The sequence below is a fragment of the Podarcis cretensis genome (assembly GCF_951804945.1).
Source record: "Podarcis cretensis genome assembly, chromosome: 8".
NCBI lineage: Eukaryota > Metazoa > Chordata > Lepidosauria > Squamata > Lacertidae > Podarcis > Podarcis cretensis.
Window position 1 is genome coordinate 31,966,376 of NC_137177.1, and position 20,563 is coordinate 31,986,938.

General features: G+C 45.5%; 1 protein-coding gene across 1 annotated transcript; it reads right to left on the bottom strand.

Annotated features, from left to right (window-relative positions):
- Nucleotides 1–210: 210 nt before the first annotated feature.
- On the bottom strand, nt 211–20,480 carry LOC307221062 (gap junction beta-3 protein-like). Its single transcript, XM_079985244.1, has 2 exons — nt 20,031–20,480; nt 211–6,747 (listed from the first exon to the last, which is right to left on the bottom strand). The coding sequence occupies exon 2, from the start codon at nt 6,708–6,710 to the stop codon at nt 5,907–5,909; it is 804 nt and encodes a 267-aa protein (XP_079841370.1). The 5' UTR covers nt 6,711–6,747; nt 20,031–20,480; the 3' UTR covers nt 211–5,906.
- Nucleotides 20,481–20,563: the final 83 nt, after the last annotated feature.

Sequence of the window (20,563 nt, forward strand, 5' to 3'; positions counted from 1 at the left end):
CTCCAGTTTTCAGAACATCACTAGTCCTCGTGGCTGACATTCCGAATGCCATAGCTCAACAGACCACTGCAGGTAACCACAGTTTGAACTCAAGACTCCAGGATCTCTCCTATTCCTTTCTCATCTTCTTGCTTTACCCCATTCCTTCTGCTCTGCCTCTCCCCTCTCCATACTCTCCCCATCATCTGTAAGTAAGGAACTCAGCATGTGTCTGTATAAACAAAGTAACATTTATTTGACCTTTCGCATTACACAGTTCGCTAGGCAAATAAAATATTTGTTCAGTGACTTAAAGGAACTGATATGCTTGGCTCTGAGCAAGAGAGGAGCTGAGTCTTGCGAAATACCAGTCTGGTTGGTTGGTCCTGCGTAGGGGCCCCTAATGCGACTTTCCCTCAGGATGCTGGGCAAGGCCAGAAAGGTCTGTCTGTGCTGCAGATGCTGTGGAACAAGTAACAACATGACCTCCTGATTTCCCTTGGAACGGGAAGTATTAAGGAAGAAGTGGCACTTAAAACCTGTTTGGGCCCTGGAAGAATTCCCGCAAATTCTTGATTTGTCTGTAGCACTTTCATTGCAATTAATTTCCTCTGAGTTCCCTCCTGTTTCCAGGTCAAGCTTATAGTCCATCCTTCTTCCTCTCAGTTGTCCTGGGTGATGTAAGTAAGACAGTGGTCCCATTTTTTCCTGATAAACAGCCAGTTGTGCCCAGAGAGGAAGGGAGTGCTTGTCCTGAGGTTATGCATCTTCATGGCTGAGTGGGAATTCAAGCCCAGATCTCCCTGCACTCTAAACCACTGCACTGGGGATTTTCACATTGCGAGATTGAGAACGGTAGCTACGTTCCTATGAAAAATGGCATGCTCATCACAACCAATCTTCGCTTGCAATGGAACACTTGGTAGTGGAGCTCTGCGGGCCTAGCCACCAACCATCACCCACCTGAGTGTGCACCCAGACTGCCCTGCAATGTGCAGAGAGCTGAAGTGGCAGGTGCATGGCGATTCCCCAGGATACAGACTGGTGAGGAAAGGGTTCCTGACACAAAGCAAACTTGAAAAAAAGCCTAGAACAGCTGGACTGCATCTCTATCTCCCTGCCATCTTCTAAGTCTGCTTACCCTCCAGCTCCATCTGAACACATTTACCTTGAGCCTGTTGTATGACCTGAATCCCTCTTCTCTTGCCTGCTTCACTGTCACCTAGTGTGGTGCTCTTGCAGCCTCTGCTATAGACCCAGTTTCTCCCCCAGCTCTGATTCTCAAGCCGTATCTCTCTGCAAGGGAGATCCTTTGCAAATCTTGCAAAGGCTGCTCTGGTTGTCCCTTCCATGAGGTTTTCTGCCCCAGCTTCCACTCCCCCTTTTGTATTACATGTTTGCTGAACGCTATTGATTTATGGTTGTTACTTTTACCCCCTTCGGGGAGAAGTCCCAGCCTCCTTTTAAGTCAAGCCCTCTCCTTTGAAGAGCTGACTCTTGTCACTCAACGCTCTCTTTGTTTTCGGTTGCCGGTGAACTCGCTCAAAGCAGAAAAGAGAAATAACTTCCTGGACAAAAGAGCGATAAGCATGCCAGCCAAGATTAGCAAAAGATAAGAGCCTGGCACCTGGTTAATTTACTGCTGAAAGGCAGCAAATAGCTTTTTTCTAATTTTCAGGTTTGTAGCTAGTTCTCCTTCCCTCCCATATACCTGGAATGGGAACTCATGTTTTCAGAGGACTGGGCTCCTGTACCTTTAATAGCTGGATGACCGAGGGACTATCAGCTGCTGTGCCTGGCATGAGATACTTGCTGAAGTCCCCTTTATACATAGAAATTAAGAGTACAGGAACACTGTCCTCTTTTGCAGCTGCCTACCCTATTTGCAGGGCAACAGAGCATAAAAATCACTTGCTTTTCTTCCTGGTTGTGCTGGAACCTTTAACAGCAGCCAAACTTGCAGAAATGTTGCAGGTGAAGCTTTCTCCCTGTCACTGGATGTGAGTGGTATGAAAACCTTCCCTTGCTTAAATCCCCTCCATCAAAGTCTAGTGAGGTGGCCAGATACAAATGGCTCACAGCTCCTGCACCTTTAATGGGAAGAAACACCTATTTCCTCTTCTACATAGCAATTAAGGTTGCAGGATCCCTCTCCTCTTTTCCCATCTGCTGACCCTGGGGCCTAGAGCTGAGTGAAAAAGGGACTTCTGAAGTTCTCTGCCCTACTTGCCAGCAGAAGAATTGGAGGGAAAATTCCACTGAATAATCTTGGAGGGTGGAGAAATTCTCCAACCATTTCTCACCATCTGCAATGGAAGCAGCTCAATCCCCACCTTTCTAACTTTTGTTGTCATTTCTGCTGCTGCAAAATGTCTCTTTTTGATTGAATTTAGTCTACTGAGGATGGCAGGTTTCAGATCTGAGCTGCACTCAGAACTGTGAGTGAAATTATTACTTCTTCTTTTCTTCCATTAGTTCCTGTCTTATCCTGCTGAATTCTAGTTTCCTACCCCGTTGTGAATATTGTGGGAGTATTTTTTTTTTTAAAAAAGACTGCCCTCATTAAAGGTCACCCACAAGAAAGGTCTCACAGAGAAATTTGTTGAATTCATAAGAGAAGCTGTCAAGCTACACCAGAAATATCTGGATGCTGATGCGCTTGATTGCCATGGAGGCAATTGTTCAGCATTAAAATGCTTTTCAGCTTTGTTTTGTCCTGGAACCGTAATAATCTTTGATTTCTGACAATTAAGTGCACTGGCTTAATTTCTTTGCTCTTGTCATGATCAACTGGCCAACTGGTGTGGATGGTTAAAGCATGGCGCTAATAAACCAGGTTTGTCTAAAGACCATCCCAGGACAGACACACAAGAGCCCTGGGGCTCTCTCTTTGAGGGACAGCCACAACTCTGCCACAAGAAGCAGAGTGCATGCTTTGCATGCGCAAGATCTCAGGGCGTCTCCAGCACAATGATCTCATTTAATAGGCCTGGGAAATATCCCTACCTGCAATCTTTGGAAACCTTCATTCAGTCATACAACATTTGGCTAAATGGACTAATAGTCTGACTCAGCAGGAGTCAGCTCCCTGTGGAAAGTCATTTTGTCAGGATAGCTCCTGTCCCACAAATAAATTGTTAGATGGGGCAACCCACAGCAGCTTGTAGGATGGCACCCAAGCAATTTTGCATGCCCATCCTACCTCCTGCTGAGAAGGATGATTTCTCCATGGTGCGGCTATTTTGCACACACAGGCAAGGCTGCAGGTCCAAACTTGGCAAATCCTGGTAAAAACCTACAGAAGGACCATAGCTCAGTGTCGGAGCATCAGATTTGCACGCAGAGGGTCCCAGGTTCAATACCTGACATTTCTGGGTAGGTCTGGGAGAGCACCTTGCCTGAAACCATGGACAGCCACTTCTAGTCAGTCTAGGAAATAGTGAGTTAGGTGGGGTGATGCTCTGACTGAGCCTGAGAACCTTAGGTTGGGTTCCCAAGGATGGTACAACAAAGGATGTTGAATTCACCTGATGCTAAAGGACTCCCATGGGTCAGAATAACTCTTGCAGCAGAACACTGGAGCAAATGTTCACCTGCCTCTTCCTTATTATTAAAGAACTTCATATGCATTAGCTGAGTAATGTTGTTTGGCCCTGAAGTTCCACCTGTCAGGGATTTTGTAGACTTAAGCCTGAGGCTGAGAGAGAAAGGAAGATTCCTTGTGGTGGACAAGAGATTTTTGAAGTAGGCATTTTCCAGCTCACAGTCCAAGCCATCAGTTCTAACATTGCCCCACTGAACTCAGCAGTCTTCCCTTCTAAGTAAACATTCTCAGGATTGTGCTGCATGATAGCTTTTTACTGAGGAAAATGATAACCCCTAATTGTTGGGTGCTTTTCTATAATAGCGGCCCCCTCTTTCTCCCTTGCAAAGTCCTTGCCTCTCCAGAGTGCCATGTCAAACCTGCACAGCTTGTTGAATGAGGTCAGTTCTGCTTCACACCCTGTTCACGTAAATAGTTGCTTCAGCTAAACAACTCCCCAGTGTGCTACAACTCCCACTCTGTGAGATATTGCCAAATAAGGGTGACCATGTGCCCTACTTTCCAGAGGACACTCTCTGTTTAAAGGGTTGTCCCGTTTAAATTTAAAGACCTCTAAGACGGGAGAGCAGGAGGGGTCTTGAAATTGCCCATCAACAGTCAGTACCTGGACAGCAGGCTGAGCAGGAACATACAGGCTACCTGGCCATGGTCTTCCCCACTTCTATGGGATGTATTGCATATCTACTTGAAGTATAGCAATTATTTACAAATGTGCCTTTACATGTATATATATACATTAACATGTGCAAATTTTATGTAAAGCACTTCATTCTTTCGTCCTTTTTTTTTGGTAGTGCATAAATGATCACCTTATAATTGCTGAGCAGTACAGAACTCTTACAAAACAGATAGGAAGCCCACCTGAGAAACAGCTCTAGTTCATCCACACCCTCAGAATCCCTTATATGGTTTCTTTTTCATATGGGGAACCTCTAATCTCATTTAGATATTTGCTTTCAACCTAATCTGGTTGAAGCTTCAGCCTTAAGCAAACTGTCCACTCCACCAATGAGGCATATTACAACTCTTTTTGGCTTCCGATGAAAGTCCTCAGAGGTTTCCATCAAAGTAGAACCCTCAAACCAATTTGGAATGTCATGTTAGGCAGGATTTCAGGGGCAAGTCCAACCGCTACCAGAATAAAGCCTTCTTTGCAGGGTGCCTCAGTCTGGTCCAGGAAGGAAGATGGCTTCCTCTCTGGAAAGCACCAGAGTCCTTGTATTATTCTCACAGAACTTCACTGGGCACAATCCTTCCTTTGGGGAAAGGTCTGGTAAGGAGTGTGTAACCAGTTTTCCCCAATCATGTGCCCTCCTCACCCATTAGGCCTGGGAAACATGGCCAATGACCAGGGGTGTTGAGAGCTGTAGTCTCTCAGCATCTGGAGACACTAGGGTTGAGGAGGCTGGTGTAAACAGGACATCATGAAAGCATTTGTTCTTGGCTAACCCCTACAGCAGGCTTTCCCAAAGCTGGTGCTTTTCAGATGTTCTTGAACAACAACTCCCACCATCCCTGATTATTGGCCATTGTGTTTGGGGCTGGGAACTGAACAACACCTGGAATGCAGCAGACTGGAAAAAGCTACTATACAGAGATATCTAAGGCTGTGCCCCTTTGGTCGTGTAAACACACCTATAGATGGTGCAAACGCCTCCCCCCAACTTGAATTTTTTTCTTGGCTTTCCTTGAAATTGCTAAGTTATTCTGCCTGAAGTGAAACCTCCAAATTAACTTTGAATTTCCTTTAGGTGAAATTTTGGTGAAAAGGTTGAGCTGAAGCCAACCTTTCCTTCTCATCATTTGTTTTTGGACAGCATTAACTAAACAGCCCCCCCCCCCCCATTGATTCTGCAACACTCTATAAACATTTTAATGAGTCAGAGGAAAGAATCAGAGCTATAAGTCATTAGTTGCTAGGAGTTTTCTGAAGACCATAACAGATGTTTCACATATGTGGCTCTCTTAGCCAACTGCCCATATTATCATCTCTTCTGAGAAAGAGCAGATGTTAGGATCTAAAGGGCTGCAACTTCTTCCAGGGATTGTGCAAGTCAACATCTTGTGTTGTGCATGCTTTGACCATGCGTCTTCAGTTTAGTAAAAACATGTAAACAGGCCAGGAGGCTTTGCCTTTAGGCCTCAACAAAACATGACGGTGCTTCCCCTTTGTGGAAAACTTTGGTGGCCACACAATGTAGAAGGAAGACTTCTGTTTCAAATCACCCTTCCTTGCCCCATGTTCCTCAAAAGCCACTTGTGTGTCGCAATGAAATAATCCAAATGGCAGCCGGCCATTTTGGATCTGTCCTTTCACGCCGCCTCAGATCAAAGTCAGGTTAGGTGCGGAGGCTCTGAGGGCCTCCACCTGTGTGTGCTTCCCTTTCCCATAATGCGGTTGGTCCAGTCTTGCATGGCACTGGCAGGTGGATGCCTTGCTGTAGGTGAGCGACCTCTTCTTCTTCTGGCACTTCTGTATCGAGCGGAACACCCGCTTGCAGATGAGGTAGACAATCTCGCAGACAATAAGGACGATGCAGAAGGCAGATGCCCCAACCATGAAGTAGGTGAAAATCTTCTTCTCCGTTGGCCGAGCGATGTAGCAGTCCACTACATTGGGGCAAGGCTTCAGATCGCACTTGACCAGCTTAGGCATGTCAAAGCTCTCCCATATCCTATGCAGGAGGTAGAGGAAGACGATCTCGATAGCCAACTTGAAGAAGAGGGTGAGAACATAAGTCCACCAGAGGCCACCATGTTTCTTGCCAGTGTCGCTGTAGAGTTTGGGGCAGTTCTCTCCATTCTTTAACCGGTTTTTCCTCTCCCTGTCCTCGCGGTAGGCCACGTGCATTATAACCAGCAGCGAAGGGCAGGTGACAAAGATAAGCTGCAGGGCCCACAGCCGGGTGTGGGAGATGGGGAAGTAGTGGTCAAAGCAGACGTTGGTGCATCCAGGCTGACGGTGGTTGCAATCAAACTCCTTCTGCTCATCCCCCCACACTCGCTCAGCAGCCACCACATAAACCAGGACTCGGAAGACAAAGACAACGGAGAGCCAGATGCGCCCAAAAGCGGTGGAGTATTTGTTCACCCCGCTCAGCAGGCCTTGTAGGGTCTTCCAGTCCATGGTGATGGAAGTCTGTGGAGGTCCTGCTCACTTGAGCCTGGAAGGGAGGAAAGAGAGAAAAAAGAAACGGTGTGTAAAAAAATAATAATATTTCAACACTTCAAGATGGCGCCCCATACATTTGTAACCAGCAACAGGCTGGCTGGTTATTCAAGCACTCAGGGGACCTGTCAGAGCTGGCTCTCTGAGGTGAGGGATGAGATGGCTCCTCCTTCCATTACTCCAGTGCTGGGGAACCTGAGGGCCAGGAGCCTCTTCTATCTGTGCCTCACCCAGGCCATGCCCCTCACCAGCCCTGCTTCTCATCCTCCTTGATTGTTTTTTCCTAGCTGGAATGTGTCCATGATCACACCTTTTGCTCTCCTGGATGGAGGATGGTGATGTGTGTGTGTAGAAGCTAGACTACTGTACAAAGCAAACATTGACATTTGTTGCTTCACCTACTTTTACTTTTGCCACTGGCCCTGCCAAACGAGCACCCCCCCGAAAGGAAATTGGCCCTTGGGCTTAAAAAGGTTACTCATCCCTGCATTATTTGCATGGAAACAGATCCAACTTTCACTTTGGTCTTTTTTCAACACTGGTAATGGGAAGATGACAGGCTGACCATGCGGCCCACACAGATCTGTCCTCCACTTCCTCACTGCTACTCCCTGCCTCTCAGTATCTGCTGCCTGAGGCATCTGTGCCACACAGCCTAAGGGTAGGGCCAGCTCTGGGACCTGCAGGCTGTCTGGCTAGGGAAGGGCATTCATTACAAGGGGACTAACTGAGGAAGTCTCCTTCCATCAGTGGGCCAGAGAGAAGGCTGGCCATACTCCTAGTCCCTTATAGATGTCTTTGGGCTGGATTTGCTTTCTGGTCTAAACAATAAAGATACTTTCTTGCTGGTGAGATGCTGCTTTTTGCTCCATCTGTCTTTACCTTGCCATATCTTCAATTGCATAGGGAGTAGCCCTATTAGACTTTCTGTCTGCCCAGCCATTCAATTTTATACCACCTACTGACAAAGCCCAAAGTAACTTATTTCAAAGTAAAATATTTCAACTATAAAACACACTTCAGAACTGCCCAACACTCCAGATTAGACTACTGCGATACGTACCTGGGGATTGAGGAGGTCACCTGAATGGTTATGCTCAGACAGTGTCTGGGGCTGGTTTTAATTGGATGGAACAGTATTCCCCACAATTACACTTCTAGGGTTACACTGCGTCATGGATTCTGTAGTCCTCCAAGGCTTCACTAACGCTCGTGCACACGTGTTTTGGGCTGAACTGAACTGTTGTGGGTTTTATAGTCTCAGATCTTTACAAAGTATAATATTTACTTTATTTCACCTAAAGTTCTGGAACACTTTTCTGTTATGGAGGAATGCTAGATTTTGACCCAGATTCTGTTATGGGTCATTTTTGTCAGCAATTCTCATGGAAACATGAAGAGGTGAATAGCATAATCTGGATTTATCTAGGCCTCTTTATTAAGCACACAGATTTACTCTTTCTGAAAGTGTTGATGTCACAAGATTTATTAACCTGGGCTGGCAGACAAGCAACAACAATTCTTAGTTGATTAATTCTAGCTTACTCACAGTCTCAGTAGCTTCTTGGCACTTCCTTAGAATAATTAACTTACAGGCCAAGGACGTAATCAGAAAATAGGTAAGTAGGAGCAAGGGTTTTGGCTTGACACACCCTGTTTTGAATTTAGCACCTGGTGCTCAGTCTGGGATTCACAAGCCACCGAGATGCAGCCCCCATGAAGTACCATGGACATGAATTAGAATCTCACAGCCAAATAATGACCTCTTAAATTCAGACCTAGTACTTCTCAGGTGCTTGGGAAGGCCCATAGCTCAGTGACAGAGCATGTGCTTTGTAAGCACAAGGTCTTGGGTTCCATTAGGGACATCTCCAGGTAGGGACATTCAGGCAGAGAATGTCCCCTGCCTGGAGAGCCCCTGCCAGTCAAGTGTTGGTGATATTGCCAATGGTCTCACTCAGTGTAAAGGTAAAGGGACTCCTGACCATTAGATCCAGTCATGGCTGACTCTGGGGTTGCGGCGCTCATCTTGCTTTATTGGCCGAGGGAGCTGGCGTATAGCTTCCGGGTCATGTGGCCAGTATGACTAAGCCACTTCTGGCGAACAAGAGCAGCGCACGGAAACGCCGTTTACCTTCCCTCTGGAGCGGTACCTATTTATCTATTTGCACTTTGACGTGCTTTCAAACTGCTGGGTTGGCAGGAGCAGGGACCGAGCAATGGGAGCTACCCTGTTGCGGGGACTCAAACCGCTGATCTTCTGATCGGAAAGTCCTAGGCTCTGTGGTTTAACTCACAGCGCCATCCGCGTCCCTACCTGACTCAGTGTAAGGTGGAGTAATTGCTTGAGGAAGGGTGGTAGCTCAGAGGCAGAGCCCATGCAAAATATCCTAGGTTCAATCCCTGGTATCTTCAAGTAGCACTGGGAGAGTTTTCTCTCTGAAACCCTGGAGAGCTGCTGCCAGTCAGCGTGGATGCTACTGAGTGAGATAGCCTGATTTGGTGTGAGCCAGCTTGTTTGTTTTGCTCCCTCTGACTTGTCAGAATCTCATATACAGTGGCAGAATGCAAGCATTGGGGTTGGTGTTAAGGGCATCCGAAATGCATCCCTCATCCCATCTAGGTCAGGTTTTTCCAGGACAGCAGTAGCTCTTCCTTAAGCAACCTAATTAGATTTTAGTCAGCTGTCTAACCAGTCTTTCCCTTTCATCCCTAGTGGTGTGCACAATCCGCCCACTTAGCTTTTTACCCTCTGGAAGGAACACACCAGAGTGGTGGAATAGCTTTCCTTTTAACTCTTAGTTCCCTAGCTTCTTTTTCCATCGAGATTCCATGGGGGGTTAAATGTAGGGATGGGAGAACCTGTCACTTTTGGCTGCTCTCAGTTTCTCACTTTTGCCATCTTAAGTTCAGTCCTCCATATTTCCAGGTCAGTCTGCATTTTTAAAAGGTCCTAATGAAAATCCATCAGAATTTCAGCGCAAATTTCTCCTAATGTACACACTTTTGCAAAGCAATTTATCCTAATAAGGTGCTGTTTCCATAAACTGTACAAGTATTTTAATGAACACTTTACCTGATGCATTTTTACACACAGCTGGGGAATTTCAACACAAATTTGGAGAAGTGGGAATTTCATTGAATGACTGTGCTTTGGAATACTTATTGTTTCAGAAAGTGAGTCAGGCAGGTTCCGGAGATCCGTTCTTAACCTGAAACTGTTCTTAACCTGAAGCACCACTTTAGCTAATGGGGCCTCCTGCTGCTGCCACGCTACCGGAGCACAATTTCTGTTCTCATCCTGAAGCAAAGTTCTTAACTTGAAGTACTATTTCTGGGTTAGTGGAGTCTGTAACCTGAAGTGTTTGTAACCCGAAGTACCACTGTATATGTTTGCCTGTTACTCCGGGCTCCTTTGGGAGGAAGAGTAGGATATAAATTTATTCATTAAATTATAAGTTAAATAAATGTGAACTGAATCAAAATTCTTCTCCCACCCCTAGTTAGATACTTGTCCTTTGGGTTGTGTACTTGCTTTTTTTTTGCCAAGCGCATTTCTACTGTTCATTTTAAAACATTGTGTTATTGCATTGCAATATTATATGTCTATTATTATATAACAGCAAGGCCAGTCGTGGCAAACAACGTGCAGTCATTCGTTAAAGTAAACATGTGGGTAGGGAAAGCCCTGCCAACATATGCTTTTAATAAGGAGAAAATAAGACATTTCTTTTTGAGGAATGGCCATTTTTCCTATGCACTGAGCTGCAAAATCAGATCCTGCTTTGCCATGTTTTCCACAACCGAGAGGCTCCCAGTCCCCCCATCTCAAGAAACATACCACAACCAAAGATCTATCAAGAAGTCAAGGCAAGCTTAACCGTATCAACATATGCATTTAAGTACATACAGTATTTTGAAACTAAAGTAGACAATTTTATGCCTATATTGAGAATAGGGAAATTTGGGTGTTTTCCCTGCAATTAAGGTGGCTGTTTACTCTGCTTTTACTGTGGGCAATCCTCTATTTGAAGCAGTTCTCTATGTGTATGGTATTTGTACAAGATCAGATTAAATATAAAAGGATTTTAAAAGTCCTTACCTGGACAACAGGCCCATGGAACTGCATTTCTCTTTATATTATGTTCATGACTTTTAAATGTGATAAATTAGCATATGCCAGAATTTTCAAAGAAGGGACTTTTGTCTGGGCAGCAGTAAGGGAAGAAGTGGGTAACCCCCTATCTGCTGCAATCCCAATAATTATGTAACATTCCCCCCATGAGCTGTCATTTGCATCTGAAATATCACACAGGTTAAATGCACAGGTACATGGAAGGTTATGTCTTGGTGGTTCATTCCTGAAAGACAAGGAGAAGGGTGCCTGCCTACAACACATGCCCTCTCAATAAATATGTGACCCTGAGTTTCTTAGTTCTTGCAGGCATTTCCTGTGCAAAGGTGAGAGGTGCCAACTGGATGGGGCAACTGTCTGGCATCAGGAGGAATGGACTGTCTTCTGTAATGTAGAACACATGGGCTGGGCTGCCGATCCAGCGAGACTAGAGAACGAGATCAGAGCAGTTATTCTTGAAGGACAGGATCAGAATGGTAGAGAACATGACAGGAAGAATTTTGTTTATGTTATTTTAAGGGTCTTCTTTGGCATTATTGACACCACATTTAGTTAATTGAAAACCTTTTCGAAGACTAAGGCAGCAAGAATCCTGATCTTTTAGTAAAATATGTAAAAGTTGCTTCATTAGATTAGTGCACAATTTCTGTATGTAATAACACCCTGTGAGATCTGAAAAGTGGGTATTTTATGGGCACTTGAAATAAAATGTGGATGTCTAACTTAGCTGTAATTCTGTTTGCTTCTGTTAATATTGCAAGTGCATGTTAAAAGCAGATAACATGCACAAAGACTGTGCAAAGGTATTGGTTAAAAAATAATTGTGGCTACTGCATCAAGCTTAAGTGTGGCATTTAATTTGGTGTTTCAGGCTTTTTGGGGTGCTATGACTTGCAAAGGTGTGTTTAAGGAAGCCGCTTGTACATCTGATTAAGTAATGGTATTTACACAACTGCTGGAGTTTGATTTGCTAACTTGTAAAATCAAGTTGGCTTGCTTATGACACATCACTGCAGGCACAATTATCTTAAATGGGACACCCATAAGTTGTAAATTGCCGTTTTGCTAGACTTCTACCTGGGATACCAAGAAAATAATGTAAGCAATGGGCTTCTCCCAAGGTATGTCAGATAGAGGGCAAGAGCGAGATCCCTGAATTGCAGGGGGTTGGATGAGACTAAAGTGTTCTCCGGATGTTAACTAATTTCCATTATGTGATTCCAGGATGGCTTTCTGCTCCTGTACCTTTAACAGCAGCTGGACACAGAAACTGAATGGTCAAAGCTTTCACTATTGGAATACCACTAGGAAAAGCATCGTCTTCTAGATTTGTTTGTGTCAGGTGGTCAGATGCAAAAGTGGAAAGGGCCACTGGACCTTTAATAGTTCTGTGGAGGAGGGCATTTTTAATTTGCAGGAGAAGAAACACCTTCTGAATGTCTTTAAAAAGGTAAAGGTAGCCCTGCCCGTACGGGCCAGTCTTGACAGACTCTAGGGTTGTGCGCTCATCTCACTCTATAGGCCGGGAGCCAGCGCTGTCCGCAGACACTTCCGGGTCACGTGGCCAGCGTGACAAGCTGCATCTGGCGAGCCAGCGCAGCACACGGAACGTCGTTTACCTTCCCGCTGGTAAGCAGTCCCTATTTATCTACTTGCACCCGGGGGTGCTTTCGAACTGCTAGGTTGGCAGGTACTGAGACCGAACGATGGGAGCGCACCCCACCGCAGGGATTCGAACCGCCGACCATACGATCGGCAAGTCCTAGGTGCTGAGGTTTTACCCACAGCGCCACCCACGTCCCTTCTCTGAATGTCTTTACACACCTATTAAAGACACAGCAGCCCCACTCCTCTGTTGCATCTGGCCACCCTAGAGTCAGGACATATTTACATCCTTGGTGTATATATTCCAGTAAAAGCAAACAGTTGGTTGTTTTAAAGGTTACCCCCATTGCCTGAGTGTTTTGATTTTGGAAGTCATCCAATATATAATCTCAAGAGTTTATTAACAGCTAAGGTATTGTCAAATACTATATAACCATTATTCATTGGGTCTGAAATGTTTGCATGCAAAATAATGTAACCAACTTCCACCCAAACAAACAGATATAAACAAGGTCACTGAAGTCTTCTTCTTTTGCTTGCTGACTCATTTAATAGGCTTAAGCCTTGCTTAGATTGAATTCCAGAGAAGCACTGACATTTGTCCAGTATGGTTGCCAAATGACCAGAAAAACAAAGGTTCTAAGCCTTAAACAGCACCTTGATCTGGACAAATCAACAGAGCATATTTTTACAGCAGCCTTCCCCAATGCCATGCCTGCAACATTTATTTATTCATCTTACTACAACTCGCATGAGCCCCAGCAAACATGGCCAATAGTCAGGAACTTAGTAGCCCCAAACACTGGGTTTGTTGCTTTTTGAAACACAGTCATCTGCCAGCATAGTCTGCTGATCCAGCTGCTGATGCCGGCAGAGGAGCAGGCGCTAGTGCAAAAAGTTGGCACCCCTACCATCCATTGATACTGCAGACTCTCACTTTTATTTGGTTTCTACCATTCCTCTGCCTAGCTTAATACTTGTGTCTTAAAACAGTAATATTTGGAATGCCTCATAGTTGAGGACAGGCAACGTTTAAAAGTACCTTTCCCCTTCGCTTTTAACAGCACACGCAGACATGGGATGAGGTCAAGCTTTTCCTGGCCTGCGAATAGATGGTGTTGGGAAACTTCAACCACTCAGTTTCTGTTATCTCAGGTTTTTGTTAACAACACAGGAGCAGGGCTAGTAAAGCAACGCCGACCCTGCTTATAGCTTAATCTTAAGTGCACTGCTGCAACTAAGCAAACAGACAGGCTTAGTAACTCCCAGCACCCCCTAGGGTGGGACATGGGTGCCTCCACCTTTAATAGTAATGTAGCTGAAGGCATTTCAGCAGGTGCAACTTGCAAGCAGAGCTACACCTGCTGGAATTCCCTCATCTAGAGCGCTCTCCTCTTTTGCATCAGGCTGCTCCATCATTACCTTGCACCTCAAATCTTGACTGGGGGAGGGGGAGGGCTCAAAAAGAGCTGCTTCTTTAAGAGCTGCTTCTGGTCTCACGAAAACCTGCCCAGAGCAAACAGGCTTGTTCATTATTACTGTGCTTTTGGCTGCTACATTCCAGGCAGTACTTAAATGGGAGTTAGCTGGTGAGCGAGTGCACTGCAGGTGAGCTGATAATCTAACCTTCAGGCCTGAAAGGGGGGGGCATTAACCTCTTAACTGCTGGAACACCGGGGACCCATCTGCAAACCGTGTCTATTTGGCTAACCACATCCCACTGTTTGGGCAAGGGCAGCTATGCCTGGCCGCCATAGGTGATCAGGAATTTCATGCAGGCGAGCGAGCTGGTTGATGCCAGGAACAGAGTGCTCTGTCCCCCCTTCACCAGGCAACTGTGCTCCCATGCTAGCTGCAGAGGAGAGAAAGAGAGCAGGCTATTTGCCTCTTAGCAGGCTAGTAACTTAGGGCCACCATATTTCAAAAAGTAAAAACCAGGATACCCCAAAAGTTGTTGAGCTTTCCAAAAAGCATTTTTTTCGACTGACTTGTCTAAGATCCAGAACAAAGTGTCACCTTTTGGAAATTTCCCCCGGATATCAATTCCGCCTTTGAAATCCTGGTAATGTCTGGGAAAATCTGGACGTATGGTAGCCCTAAATTTCATAGGCTTAGAAGCAGGGGAAACTTCCTTGTACTGAGTCAGCCATTGGTCCATCTAGCAGCTCATTGCTGTCTGCACTGACTGGCAGTGTTTCCCCACGGTTTAGTTTGAGGACATTCCCAAACCCAACCTGTAGACCTTCTGCATGAAAGCAGATGCCCTAGCACTCAGCAACAAGTCTGGCCTAGCGGATACAGAGATGGAATTTGATCTGGGAGACCTGATTGCAGACCCACTCCAGAGGCTTGTTCTAAAGACTCAGGGAAGCTATGCTCCTCTCAGCCCCCTCTTTCCCATGTGACAGGAACTGATATAATAGTCTACCCAGCTAGCAGGTCTGTTATACTTTTGCAAGAGCAATTTGCAATTAGAATGTTTTATAAATAGATAAAGGTAACCAATGGGATTCAGTTCAACCCCATAGTCCCCAAAGCCAAGACAAATCACCCTCACTCTTCCTCAAATGATTAATCACAATGCTTTGCACTGATTTATCATTTTCTGAGTATTCTTCAATATATCTTTGATTATATTAACACCAATAGCTTTATAAATCATCCACATACCTAGGTGCTGCACAAACATTAAAAACATACCTAGTTTACAATTGAGTAATGCAGGCTTACAATAATTATGCCAGTGACTCTTTCAACTGCTCTTTAAAGAAGGGAGATGGGGGCCCCTGTGGCCCTTCTGATGGTGTGGAACACTCCAGATCCTTTAATGTTTTATTATTGACCATATTGAGTGGGGATGATGGGAGTTGGAGTCCAGTAACATTTGGAGGGCTATGGGCCTAGCCCCACTGTTTGATTTAAGGATAGACCTAATTTAGCACAGATGGGCAACTGTAGCTGAGGGAGAAAGGAGCTGGCTTAAAAGATACCTGATAAATGCATGGTTGAGGTAAGACTTGAACCCAGACCTTCTCAGTTCATGGCTCACTTCAGGGGGAGCCAACATGGTGCCCTCCAGATGTTGCTGGACTACAACTCACATCATTCCCAGCCACCAGATGATGGGAGTTGGGCTCTAGCAAAACGAGGAGGGCACCACGTAGGTTACCCTTAGCTTGCTTTGTTGTTCTTGTGCAGTATTAAAGGCTTTTCAAACACACACACACACACGTGTGCAAAAAAATAAATACAGTATACAAATTTAGAGTTGCAGCCAATCCTAGTTTTGCTCAGAGTAAACCCCTTGAACTTAATGACCATGACTGACTAAGCAACATTAATGTCAATAGGTCTACTCTAAGTAGGACTTGGTTGGATACCATTTATAATAATCACTTTTTCTGTATTTCTTGGGCTTGACACAATATAAAGTAAATTAATTGCTCTTGTCTTCAAAATTGATAACTCAAGTCATGAGCCTACTTCCATACTTTGTAGTGGTGGGAGCCATCTGGACATGGTCCAATGTGCTACTTGCTTGCAGCTAAGAGCTTGGCTCCTAAGCCAGACTGGGGTGGGCCTACAGCCAGGCAGAAGCTGAATTTAAATATGAAATCTCTTCAGGTGACTGTGAGCAAGCCAGGCCAGCCATGGGCAACAGAACAGGGGCAAATTAATGATTGGATCATGAGACAAACATCCTTTGCACCATCCCCTTTCACCTAATGATGCTGATTGCTTGTCTGTAGGAAGTTTTCATGCATCACCTAATTAACTTATGGAACTCATTGTCACAGGATGTGATCACAGCCATTAGTTTTGACTAGTGCCAAAACATGTCCTCTAGTTTCTTCAAACTTTTCCTCCCCTGTGGAAAAAGGCTTCAACTTTTCTGCCTCTTTCTGAGGGCCTTTTAGAATTCCTTCCTAAAAAATACTTTAAAACAAAACTGATGAACAGCTGTCAGGCACACTGTCAACAGCCTCCCCATCTTTTCATGCTTATTACAGCAGTAGGGAATCTTTTTCAATCCAAAGGCCACATTACCTAGTGGGCAACCTTCTAGGTGCTGCATGGCAGAGGTGCATGGGGCCAAAGGTAAGTGTGCAGGGCAGTTATGCAGCTTTTACCTTTGTAAAACTAGAACAGACCTTGTCCCTATTTTCCATGGACGTCCCTGATTTAGAGAAGCTATCTTGGTTTCTGATTTGATCCCGGAATGTCCCACTTTTCCTTAAGATGCCCCTATATTTTTCCCTGAATAATATTGGAGGGTATGCCAGAGGTTTCGGCACAATACCCCCCCCCCTTCAAACGGGCAAGAGACATTATCACTTCTCATGGACAAATTCCAGCCAGGCAAAAATACTTTCCACTAGGGCAAGAGCAGAGCTGGTAAGTATGATGCCCTGGACACACGGGCCTTATTTGATAGTTTTAGAATGCCCTTTCTTTTCTCAATATTTGCTGAAGAATGATTAAAAGCACACACACACACACATGCAAGGGAAGTATTTGGAACAATGCTTGTTCTGATGGCTTACAAAAAGAAGAATCAGAAGAGGAAGAGGAGGAAGAAGAAGTTTTATAAAGAATAGGTCTATTAAAAGCTGTAAGCAGTGATCCATAGATGGAACCTCTATAGGTAGAAGATTACCTTTGGATACCAGATCTTGCCTGCTGGTGCAATTCCTGGAGATATCTAGCAAGCCCCTCTTGAGAACAGGATATTGGACTAGGAGATCTTTGAGGGACCTTTGGTCTAATCCCAATTTTTATTCTCAAAGAGTTATGGCTCATAGCCCCTGCTTGTGTGAAATAATAAAGAAGAGGCGAGTGATGGCAGAAATGTATAAAATTATGCGTGACATGGAGAAAGGGGATAGACTAAGGTTTTTCTTCCTCTTTCACAACAATGGAACTCATGGACATTCAGTGAAGTTGAGTGTTGGAAGATTCAGGGCAGATGACAGAAAACGCTTCTTCACGTAGCACATAGTTAGACTATGGAACTCGCTCCCACTGGAGGCAGTGATGTGCCAGCAACTTGAATGGCTTTAAAAGAGGACTGGGCAAATTCATGGAGGAGGAGAGGGCTATTGATGGCTACTAGCCAGGATGGCTATGCTCTGCCTTCATGTTCAGAGGCAGGAATGCTTCTGAAAACCAGTTGCTGGAAACCATAGGAAGGAAGAGTGCTCTTGTGCTTGGGCCCTGCTTTTGGGTTTCCCAAAGGCATCTGGTTGGTCACTGTGAGAGAGGGATGCTGGGCTGGATGGGCTATTGGCCTGCTGCAACAGGTTCTTCTTATGTTCTTAAGAGAATGCCTTTGAGCATGCGCAGAGTGCCTTTCTCAAATTGCTAATGTTGAACAAGTTTGGGATTAAGGCTTAAAGTCAGGGGCTGTAACTGATACCAACTGCGAAAGTAAATTGTGGCTGGTTCCCCTGTGTGCACTCATCACTTGAGGGCTGCTACATCACAGGATGAGCTGCATGTGTGAACAGGGTCACTAGTCAAGCCTTGTGAACAAACACAAAGGCAGGGGACACAGCTTAGAAGTACAGGTTGTGCTTTTTGTGCAGAAGGCCCAATTGCCAACCTCTCAAGGTAGCGCTGGGAAAGACTCCTGCCTGAAACCTTGGACAACTGAGCTATATGGAAAGGGCTGTGGCTCAATGGTAGAGTATGTGCTATACATGCCAAAGGTCCCAGATTCAATCCCTGGCATCACCAGGTAGGAGTGAGAGAGACCCTGATGAGCTGCTGCCAGTCAGTGTAAGCAATATTGAGCTAGATGGACAAATGAGCCAACTCTATATAAGGCAGCTTTTGTGTTCCTGTGTTCCAGCAGTGTCTATAAGAGGTAGGGCTGGGAAAGACTCCCTGTCCAAAACCCTGGAGAGTGGCTGCCAGCCAGTGTAGAGAGTATTGAGCTAGATGGACCAGTTATCTGACTTGGCATACGGCAGCTCCCTGTGTTCCAGTGCTGCCTATAGCAAAACCCACTTGCCCCCCATCCCTTTTCTAGGGCCAACACTTTGAAAAGTCACAATTCAAACACCTGTCCTTAGTGCCGCCTCAGCCATGACACTTCTCTCTGCTGCAGGCCTGACCCAGCCCTCTGTCATTCTACCTTTCCTAAACATCTGGTGATAATAGACTTCCTCATAATCTCACCCATTCTTCCCCTCAGTAATGTCGGAATCTCTCAGGGTTAACAGATGTCTTTTGTTTCAAACCCTCCGTTTCCTAGAACTTTATTAAGGCCCTTTTATTTCAAAGGCCTAGCCTTCTGGGGAATGCCAAAGGGCCATTTGATGGCTCCGTCAGTGCCTTTTATTTTCAACCCATCCCCTATATCGGGCTCTCTAATCTTTAGGGGGGGGGCTGAGGGCACATTTGGAAAGCTATCATGAGCACCACCAAACGCCCATTTCCCAGAGGAAAACCCTCCGAGATACCCAAACAACCCTCAATAAATAAGATACAGGCAAAATAGCCAGTCAGCCCTCACAAACAGCAATCCCCAAAAGCCAAACTCCTCATTTAAAAGTTATTTTTACTAACAACAGCAGTAATAATAACACCGGGGAGAGCCAGGAGGCAGGCACTAAGGCAGATGCCCAAGGGCACCACAGTGCCCACAGATGCTAGTTTGGGGACCCCGATCTAAGTGGTTCTCACCCCCAGCCTCCTTTGTAAGCAAAGACGGGTCTGAGACTCTACCTGTGATCTACTCCTTAGGGTGCAAATCCTAGAGACACTAATCAATGTGTAAATATGAAGTAAGCATCTCCTTAGGGGCCAATGTCATCTGGGGGTGGGTGGGTCGACTGCAGACTGGTGCTGGGAGAAAAGGATTAAGCCCTGCCTACAGGCCCCATGCTGAATCAGGGCCCCACATGGTTACGCTTCCCCTGAAAAGGCAGCTAGCATGAAGCATGCACTAACAGTAACTTTAAAAAAGGACAGATCCTTTACATGGGGCTGAATTCTGTTGACTGCAGCGAGACTTGCTTCCAAAAACTGTGCATACAATTGCATTTACTTCTTGTATCGTGAAGTCTTTTCTTTCTTTCTCACTCTCTCATAACAGAAGGATTGAACACATGCCCAGCTTTTTCCTACTGAAGCCAAAGGTGCTTTCAAATGATCGTGCCCCCATTAAAGAACTGTCAGCCTTCCATCCCCCACAAAGATGCTTCCTTTTTTTAAGTCCTAAAGACCTCCCTGCCCCCCCCCGCTTTAGAGTTCTCAGCCCCAACAGTCTCTAAGGTGCGTCGAGCCACTTACACAAAAACATAAGAGGGTGTAGTAGGCACTTTCTTTATAACAGACATTTTAAAAAATCAGAATTGCCAGCCAGGTTTGATTTGTTCTTGGGCAAACCGTCTGGAAGATTTCTTCTAGGCAGATCTAACGACCATGATGTTATTGGAGCCAGAGCAACGAAAATGCCTCGTTCAGATGCTATTCACTCAGAATAATCTGTGCCACTTCCTCGATCCTCCGGTATAAAGTTAAATTCTACTTACCAACTCCGAATCTTCCTTGATCTTCCTTGCTGACTTCGCCCAGAGAAAAGCTGGGAAGTCTCCCTGGAGGCAGGACCCCGTAACTTTAAGGTTTATGCCATAAAACTTTCTCCCCGTCCTGCATAGGGAAGCGCCAAAAAAGCCGGGCTCATTGCACTGTAAGGAGCTGCCTTATTTTTGTGTGAGCAATAAGGGTGTGGTGCCTCTTGGGTTGTGCAAGAAGAAAGGAATCCTTTCTGAGTTGTGAAGGGGGTGGCAGAGAGAGAGGCTTCGGCTCAGCCGGTTTTCTGCAGCTGATCGGGCTGCAAAAGTGCATATGGGACCCAGAGGCGGTGTGGGACAGCCTAGCACACACAATGCCCCTTTCCTTTCCCCCCTTTTCTTTGGGATGCCACACTCTCTAAAGTTGGTGTATGTCAAACAAGCCTGTTAGGGCAAGTTGCAGACTAGGTGCGAGGGCAGCTGCTCTTTGAAGATCATGATGGAATGTGGGAGGGAACAGATTAGCATAGTTGCCAACTCTTCTTTTTTTG